This window comes from Arachis hypogaea, chromosome 16 (assembly GCF_003086295.3).
Source record: "Arachis hypogaea cultivar Tifrunner chromosome 16, arahy.Tifrunner.gnm2.J5K5, whole genome shotgun sequence".
Lineage (NCBI taxonomy): Eukaryota > Viridiplantae > Streptophyta > Magnoliopsida > Fabales > Fabaceae > Arachis > Arachis hypogaea.
The window spans coordinates 107,880,968-107,890,619 of NC_092051.1; the positions used below are offsets into that span (position 1 = coordinate 107,880,968).

Below are 9,652 nucleotides of genomic sequence, written 5' to 3' on the forward strand. Positions count from 1 at the left end.
CGAGTTCTGTAGCTCCAGAAAATCTAATTTGAGTGCAGGGAGGTCAGAATCCAACAGCATCAGCAGTCCTTCTTCAACCTCTGAATCTGATTTTTGCTCAAGTCCCTCAATTTCAGCCAGAAAATACCTGAAATCACAGAAAAACACACAAAATCATAGTAAAGTCCAGAAATGTGAATTTAACATAAAAACCAATGAAAACATCCCTAAAAGTAACTAGATCCTACTAAAAACATACTAAAAACAATGCCAAAAAGCGTATAAATTATCCGCTCATCACAAAGCATCTCCAAAACTCCAACATATTCTCCATTACTGCATAACAAGTAACCTTTAACCCATGCTCTCTTGTTTATTCATAATTCAACTGATAAATATAATTGACTTCCTGACTAAGAATTGCAAGATAACCATAGATTGCTTCAAACCAACAATCTCCGTGGGATTCGACCCTTACTCACGTAAGGTATTACTTGGACGACCCAGTGCACTTGCTGGTTAGTGGTACGAGTTGTGAAAAGTGTGATTCACAATTCGTGCACCAGTGCCTCCCAACTAGCACTTCTTTAACGTCACTAGCTTGATGATTCTTCCTCTTCAGCCGAGGTTATAGTTCACTCTTAGCTCATCCAGTGAGTCTCCCAAGTAGTGCTTAAGTCTATGGCCATTGACAGTGAAAGTCCTCTGTGTTTTGTTATCCATAAGCTCCACATGACCATAAAGTGAGGCCTTGATGATTATGAATGGTCCAGACCATCTTGATTTCAGCTTCCCTGGAAAAAACTTGAGCCTTGAGTTATACAATAACACCTTTTGATCTTCTACAAACTCCCTTCTTGCTAGTTTTTTATCATGCCATTTCTTTGTTTTCTCCTTGTAAATCTTGGCATTTTCAAGGGCTTGTGATCTGAATTCATCTAACTCATTGAGCTGCAGCAATCTTCTTTCTCCAGTAGCTTGATTATTAAAGTTCAACATCTTTAGAGCCCAAAATGTTCTATGTTCAAGCTCCACTAGTAGATGACAAGCCTTTCCAAACACCAATTGGTATGGAGACTGATAAACCACTATTTTATGGTTTATCTTGTGCTCAATTGAGTGGTTTTTATCAAGTCTTTGCACACTTATTCATACAATTTGCATGATTTTACAATTCTTTCCCAATTTTGTTCTATGGTTGAAAACTTGCTTCCTAAGCCTTTAAATTGTGTATTTTAATCCCCCTTTATAACATTCGATACTGTGATCTGTGTGCTAAGTATTTTCAGGCTATATAGGGAAGAAATAGCTTAGAGGATAGAGAGGAAGCTTGCAAAAATGGAAGGAGCACAAGAAATAAAGAAGATAACCAGCGAGGAGCGACGCACACGCATGGCTCACGCAGCGCGTGAATTGGAGATTTGCACAGCGACACGTGCGCGTACTTGACGCGTGCACATGACACGTGAAGATGACCATCGACGCGTACGCATGACATGCGCCACGTGCAGAAAACGCAGAAGACGATGGGGGCGATTTTGGGTTGAGTTTGGACCCAGTTTTCAGCCCAGCAACACAAACTAGAGCCAGAGGACAAGCAGAGACTCAACACACATTCTCATTCGCACAGTTTTTAGTTTTAGTTTTGAATCTTAGAGAGAAATCACTACTTTCTCTAGGTTTCCTTCACATTCATAGTTTTAGAGTTTAAGCTTTGGATTTGCATATTGAGAAGAGTTACTACCTCCATTGAAGTTGCCATTATTCTAGTTTGTTTCCTTATTCTCTTACTCTTTTAATCACTTATTAACCCTGTTCAGATATGGATGTTTATGGTTTTGGAATTTATTAATGCAAAGAACTATTTTTACCTTTAATTGATTTTCAGTTATTATTTTGTTTAGTTTATCATGTCTTCTTTTCTTCCCCTTTTACCGTTTATGAAAATGGTATTCATGTCAATGGAGTAGACTCCCAACTTGACTTGGGAGTTGATTAAAAGGAGACCCTTGAGTTGGAATACTCAAGTGTAATTGGGAACTGAAAGTTGTTGGCTGATTCTCTAGTCACTAACGCTAATCCTTCCATAGGAGAGGATTAGGACTTGTGAATTGGAGCTGGTTCAGTTACTTGACTTTCCTTTATTCGGTAAGGGATAACTAAGTAGAAACAACAACCTATTACCATTACACTTGGAAGAATCCAACAAGGATAGAACTTCCAATTAATCTTCTCCCAGTCAAGGCTTTTTATTTTAAATACATAAAACCTCTTGTTAATTTCTAGTGCTTTAATTAATTATTATTCTAATTTTTCGTTCTCCAACTCTTAAAAATTCTCAGAAAATTCCTGACTAATAAAATAGCACTCTTTTGTCAACTCGTTGGGAGACGACCTGGGATTTCTACTCCCAGTATTTTTATTCTAAATTTGTTACAACCCTTTTAAATTGATAAGCGAAATTTTCGTCGGTTAAGAACTATACTTGCAACGCTGTTCTTATTATAAATTCTTAATCGGCAATTTTCCACCACATCAGAGACATGCCAATAGGTGTCTTAAAGGTTGTTTTGTAAGCCCACAATGCATCATCTAGCTTCTTGGACCAATCTTTTCTTGAGTTCCCAACAGTCTTCTCAAGAATTCTCTTGAGTTCTCTATTTCAAATTTCAGCTTGATCGTTAGTTTGTTGGTGGTATGGGGTTGCTACCTTGTGCTTAACACCATATTTGAGGATGAGTGTCTCAAGTTACTTGTTGCAACAGTGAGTTTCCCCATCACTTATAAGAGCTCTTAGAACCCCAAACCGGCTAAATATGTTTTTCCTCAAGAAATTGATCACCACTTTGTTATCATTTGTTGATGTAGCTATGACCTCTACCCATTTGGAAACATAATCCACAACCACCAATATGTAATTATTTGAGTATGAAGGTGGGAATCGTCCTATAAAATCAATCCCCCAAACATCCAACAATTCCAACTCCATGATGAATCTTTATGGCATTTCATTTTTCTTGGGTAAGTTGCCAGCTCTCTGACACTCATTACACCTTGTTACAAACTCCTTTGCATCCTTAAATATAGTAGGCCAAAAGAATCCACACTACAACACTTTGGCAGCAGTCCTTTCTCTACTAAAATGTCCTTCACAGATAGATCTATGGGAATGCCAAAGGACCTCTTGTCCTTCCTCATGGGAGATGCATCTTCTTAGAATCCCATTAGCATACTTCTTGAAAAGGTAAGGCTCATCCCAAATGTAATATTTGGCATCATTGATGAGCTTCCTTTTCAAGTTTTTGTAGATGTTGGAAGGTAGCTCTCCAATGGCCTTGAAGTTGGCTATGTCTGCGAACCATGGAGCCTCTTGAATCATCATCAATTGCTCATCTGGGAAGCTCTTGTTTACCCCAGGGCTATGTGTTTCCTTCTCCTCATGTGGGATCCTTGATAAGTGGTCAGCCACCTTATTCTCTGCTCCACTTCTGTCCTTGATTTCAATGTTGAACTCTTGGAGTAACAAGATCCATCTTATCAATCTAGGCTTGGAGTCTTGCTTGGTTAACAAGTATTTGAGTACTGCATGGTCAGTAAACACAATGACTTTAGAACTAATGAGATAAGATCTGAATTTATCAAATGCAAAAACTATAGCAAGGAGTTCCTTTGGGCTTCATTAAGAACCTTGCTAGCATAATAGATGACATGCACTAGCTTGTCTCTCCTTTGTCCTAAGACAGCACCAATAGCAAAATCTAATGCATCACACATCAATTCAAAAGGTAAATCCCAACTAGGTGGTGCTATAATAGGTGCAGAGGAGAGCTTACTTTTAAGCTCATCAAAAGCTTGCATACATTCTCTATCAAATATGAATGGTACATTAGAGACAAGCAAGTTGCTTAAAGGTTTGGCAATTTTTGAAAAGTTTCTAATGAACCTTCTATAGAACCCGGCATGTCCCAAGAAGCTCCTAATTGCTTTGACATTACAAGGTGGGGGTAATTTTTCAATCATTTCCACCTTGGCTCTATCTACCTCTATTCCTTTCTTAGAGATTTTGTGGCCAAGGACTACCCCTTCGGAAACCATAAAATGACACTTTTTCCAATTCAAAACTAGGTTAGTCTCTTGGCATCTCTTGAGCACCAAGGCAAGATGGTGTAAGCAATTAGGAAAAGAGTCACCAAACACTGAAAAATCATCCATGAAAACCTCAATAAACCTCTCAATCATATCAGAAAACATGGATAGCATGCACCTTTGGAATGTGGCAAGTTCATTGCACAAACCAAAGGGCATGTGTCTATATGCAAAAATACCATAAGGGCAAGTGAAAGAAGTCTTCTTTTGGTCTTTGTGATCCACTACAATCTAGTTGTAGCCTGAGTATCCATCCAAGAAACAATAGTACTCATGTCCAGCAAGTCTCTCCAACATTTGATCCATGAATGGTAGAGAAAAATGGTCCTTCCTTGTGGCTTCATTGAGCTTTCTATAGTCTATACACATGCGCCATCCAGTCACTGTTCTTGTTGGTATCAACTCATTTCTTTCATTTGGCACAACTGTGATTCCTCCTTTCTTTGGGACCACATGAACAGGGCTCACCCAAGGGCTGTCTAAGATTGGGTAAATCACCCCTGTTTGCCATAACTTCAGCACTTCTTTTTGCATCACTTCCTTTATTGATGGGTTCAACCTTCTTTGTGGCTGTCTTGAGGGCTTGGCATCCTCCTCAAGAAGAATTTTGGGCATACACATTGAAGGGCTAATCCCTTTTAAATCTAAAAGTGTCCACCCTATGGCATCCTTGTGTTGTCTCAACACATTGATAAGCTCCTCTTCTTGTTCTTCACTCAAGCTTGAGTTGATGATTACTGGATATGTGTCATTGCTCCCCAAGTAAGCATACTTCAAGCTTGGGGGTAGGGTTTTCAATTCCAGCTTTGGTGCTTCTACTTTCTCTTTATTTTCCTTGTCTAGCATGAGTGAGCCTTCTATGATTTCTTGTGGTAGTTCACCACATGATGTTTGTTGATCTTGCTCTATTGTATCTTCAAGTTTGTCTTCTTCTCGGACTCCTTGAACCAGCTTCTCTATTGTGTCTATCATCATACATTCCCCAATCCTTTGGTTAGCTCATTGTAGTGAAAACATTGAACACCATCTTTTCTTCATGCAGCCTTAGGACTAGCTCTCCCTTTTGCACGTCAATTATAGCCCCTGCTGTTGCCAAAAATGGTCTCCCCAGTATGATTGATGTATTAGCCTCTTCTTCCATGTCAAGCACTACAAAATTAGCTGGGAAGATGAACTCTCCCACTTTAACTAACAAGTCTGAACCTGAAATCACTCAACAAACACATCAAGGCATCGAATGGAATTAAAGTGAATTAAAATCACCAATTTAAAGGCCTAAAAAGCATGTTTTTATACTTAAGCACAAATTAATGGAGAATTACAAAACTATGCTATTTCATTGAATAAATATGGGAAAAGGTGATAAAATCCCCTAAAATAAGCACAAGATAAACCACAAAATTGGGATTTATCAAAGTCCTCCACTACTCCATGGGAAAACTTGAATGTCCTATCTGCTAGTTGAAGTGCCATTCTTGTTAGTTTGGCCTCTTCAATTCTCATTCTCTTCATCATGGCCAAGGACATAAGGTTGATGCTAGTCCCAAGTCACATAAGGCTTTTTCAATTTTGATATCTCCTATGATGTAGGGAATTTGAAAGCTTCTAGGATTCTTCATCTTTTGGAAAAGCTTCCTTTGTATAATGGCACTACATTCTTCTGTGAGCACTACAGTTTTCTTTTCTCCCCAGTTTCTTTTCTTAGTCATGAGCTCCTTTAGGAACTTGGCATAGAGGGGCATTTGCTCTAGTGCTTCAGCAAAAGGTATGTTAATTTGGAGCTTCTTAAAGACCTCCAAGAACCTAGAAAACTGGCTATCTTTCCCATCTTTTCTCAGCCTTTGTGGGCTGGGTGCCTTTGGTACATAAGGCTTTAAAACTTGTTTTGGTGGGGCTGGAGCATGTACCACTTCTTCCTCCTTGAGTTCTAAGTTATTGGCAGCTTCTTCTTCCTGCAAGTTGTGCCTTGAGGATCCTTCTTCTACCACTTTTTCACTTCTAATTGTGATGCCCTTGCATTCCCCTCTTGAATTGGTCATGGTATCGCTAGGGGATGTATTTGTAGACATTGGTATTTACTTGGATAAAGATCCAAATTGTGATTCTAATTTTGTGATTGCTGTCCCTTGGTTCCTTATATTAGATCTGACCTCCTCTTGGATTGAATCTATCTTTTTTCTAGTTTGCAATTGTCTTTCTGCAATAGTGGCAATATTCCCTGCCATTCGTGCCATCATGGCTTCCAATCTTGTAAAATTTTCACTGTCATCACTTGGTTGTGGGGTTGGGGATGATACATTTTGAGAATGGTTGCTGTGTGGTTGTTGGTTGGAGTGGTATGGGGCATTATATGAGTTGTGGTAGGATCTATGATTGTTAAATTGATAGTTGGGGTTATTGTACTGGTTAGAGTGATATGGGTTGTGATAATGGGATTGGTTTTACTGGTTTCCCCACCCAAAATTTGGGTGGTTCTTCCAGCCTGGGTTGTAGGTTTTGGCATTGGGATCATATGGTTGTCTGGGTGGATTGTTCACATAGTTGGCCTACTTCCATTCACATTCAATTTCTAGGCTATCTCCTTCTTGCATAGGTTCTTGAGTATTGATGGCTAAAACTTGATTCTTCTCCATTTGCTTGGTTAGAGCTGCTAGTTGGGATGTGATCACCTTATTTTGAGCCAGCAAGGCATCCATAGAATTGAGCTCTATTACTACCCTTCTTGGGCTTCTATCAGAGGCATAGAAGTACTCATTATTGGCCACAGTTTTTATGATGTCTATGGCCTCTTTAATTGTCTTCTTCTTATTAAGAGAGCCTCTTGAAGAGTGATCTAAGGCCTTTTTTGATTCTTGAAACAATCCTTCATAGAAAATGTGCAACTGTACTCACTCATTGAACATGTTCGGAGGGCACCTTCTTGTCAACTCCTTGTATCTCTCCCATGCTTCATAGAGAGTTTTCCCATCTTGTTGTCTAAATATTTGTACCTCAATCCTCAACCTGTTAACTCTTTGGGGAGGATAAAATCTTGCCAAGAACTTGTTCACCACCTCTTCCCAAGTTGTCAAACTCTCATTTGGAAAGGATTTTAGCCACTTTCATGCTTTATCCCTAAGAGAAAAAGGGAACAAAAGCAGTTTATAGGTGTCAGGGTGAATACCATTAGCCTTCACTGTGTCACAGATTCTCAAAAATGTGGTTAGATGTTCATTTGGATCCGAGCATTTCCTCCAAATGAACAGTTGTTCTGAACAAGAGTGATTAGCTGTGGTTTAAGCTCAAAATTGTTGGCATGTATGGTGGATTTCAAGATGCTGCTCCCACAATTCCCAAGATTGGGATTTATATAAGAGCCTAGCACTATCCTTTCTTGTGGGGGAGCATGGTTTCCCACTACTTCATCTGGATGATTGTGTGCTTCACCTTCCATATTTTGAGTTAGATTCTCTTCTTCTTCTTCTTCACCAACTACCCTTTTGCCTCTTGATACTACCTCTCTTTTCAATCTCAAAAATGTCCTCTCAGGTTCAGAATCGTAGGAAAGTACAGTTCCGCTCCTCCCTGTCATACACAACACAAAACACAATCTGAAACAAGGATGAGCACCCTCTTGGATAAAGGGTGGGTAAGTCCAGTTTAGTTGATACAAAGCATCAAAGAGTTAGTGTGATTCTTGTTAGAATGGTTATATATACAATGAACAATTGAGAATTTAAGTGCTTAAAAGAAATAACAAAAATAAAAGGCTAAAATTAAAATGATTAACAAAGTAAATAAAATGCTTGATCTAGATTCCCATCAACTTAATCATTGTCAATTCAAGATCAATCCCCGGCAACGACGCCATAAATTTGATGACTAGAATTTCACTATATCACTATAATGAATCCATCTTTGGCAAGTATACCAAATTGTCGTCAAGTAATAACTCACTATGAGTGAGGTCGAATCCCACAGAGATTGATTGATTGATTAATCAACTTTAGTTACTGGGCGATTTAGTCAAGCTAATTAAGAGGAATTGTTGAGTGTAGAATTTAAATAGCAAAATTGTAAATGACTTGAAAATAAAGGAAAGCAATAAAGTGCATAAATGTAAAGAGCAGGAAAGTAAATGGCAGAAACATAAATGACTGAATTGTAAATGGGGAATGGGTTGATAGCAGAAATTAAAGAAAGTTATAAAGAATAGAAAAAATTCATTGGAGTTGGGAGATATTGCTCTCTTTGGATTAAATTCAAATCATCTCATCTTCAATCATGCAACCCATTGACCTCTTGGCAATCATGATTGATTGAACCCCAATTCCTTGGTTATTCAATCTCTCAAATCTTGATAATCAGCCAATTTCTTGGTCTAATTGCTCATGAAGAGAGATAAGCTTGGTCCCTGATTTTACCACACATCCTCATAGATCCAAATATTTGGGCAGATTTCATGTCACCGTATCCAATCCCAAAATCCAGATCTACTCAATGTGAGAAGGGATTTCAAGTATTGTTTCATGTTTTCTTTTCCAAGGTTCCCATGAAACCCAATTTTCATTCAACCTCTTTTCCAAGATGATTGAACACTAAACATGAAGAACGAAATTCCTTATAGAAAATCAAAGAGAAGATGAAGAGAAGAAGAAATTCACTATCAGTTAATCCATCAAGTGCAATAGAGCTCCCTTCCCCAATGAGGGGGAAGTTAGCTACTCATAGCTTCAGGTGAAAATCAAAACTGGAAAAATAAAGCTAAGTACAGAAGTAAAGAAAAGTAAAACGTTCCAAAAGTCTCTAAAAGTGAAGTGTAAAAAGGAAGTCCTGAAAAAAAAGTTCCTCTAAATTCAAAGTACCACCTATTTATACAAAAATTCCTAACTCCTCAGGTGTACTTGCAAGTTTCTCAAAATAGGCTTTTTAGACTTTTAGTTGGCACACTCCCAAGCTAGCGTAGCATTTTTCAGGAAGGTGTAGCGCATGTACACCCACGCGTACGCGTCACCCACGCATGCGTGTCATCTTTGATTCTGGCCCTTGTCACACGTATGCGTCACCCAGCGTGCGCGTCAACTCTGATTCTGGCACTGGACACGCGTACGCGTCACCCATTCGTGCGCGTGACCTTCAATGCTTTTGGAAAATGCGCTCTTCCACGTGTACGCATCACCAGCCGAACTTTCCCACTCCGTATCGCAGACGCTCTTTGTAAAAACGTAGCGCCAAAGGCGCTCTTCCTGGAGGTTGTGCACGCTTTTGAAGAAAACATAGCGCCAAAGGCGATATCCTGGGGAGTGGAGCATTCTTGTGCACAACGGAGCGCCAAAGGCGCTCCCCTATTTCATTCTTTGTTGTGCTCCCCTGTTTCATTGCTTTCTTCATCCTTTGTTGTTCTTTTCTCCTGAAATTTAAGCAAACTTATCTCAAAGCAATGTCCCATAAATTTATCATGTAATTCATATAATTACATCATTTGAATGAGATTTTACCAATTCTATGGCCCTTTTAGATAAGAGAAAGAGGTTGATGATGTAAGTCA

The 9,652-nt window shown here is 39.0% G+C and overlaps 1 protein-coding gene across 1 annotated transcript; it reads right to left on the minus strand.

Annotated features, from left to right (window-relative positions):
* Positions 1-597: 597 nt before the first annotated feature.
* LOC112757335 (uncharacterized) lies at positions 598-978 on the minus strand. Its single transcript, XM_025805926.1, has one exon. The coding sequence runs from the start codon at positions 976-978 to the stop codon at positions 598-600; it is 381 nt and encodes a 126-aa protein (XP_025661711.1).
* Between the last annotated feature and the right edge of the window lie 8,674 nt (positions 979-9,652).

What these genes read in the sequence shown, in the direction of transcription:
- LOC112757335 (XM_025805926.1), bottom strand. Translation starts at nt 978, where the DNA reads ATGTTGAACTTTAATAATCAAGCTACTGGAGAAAGAAGATTGCTGCAG.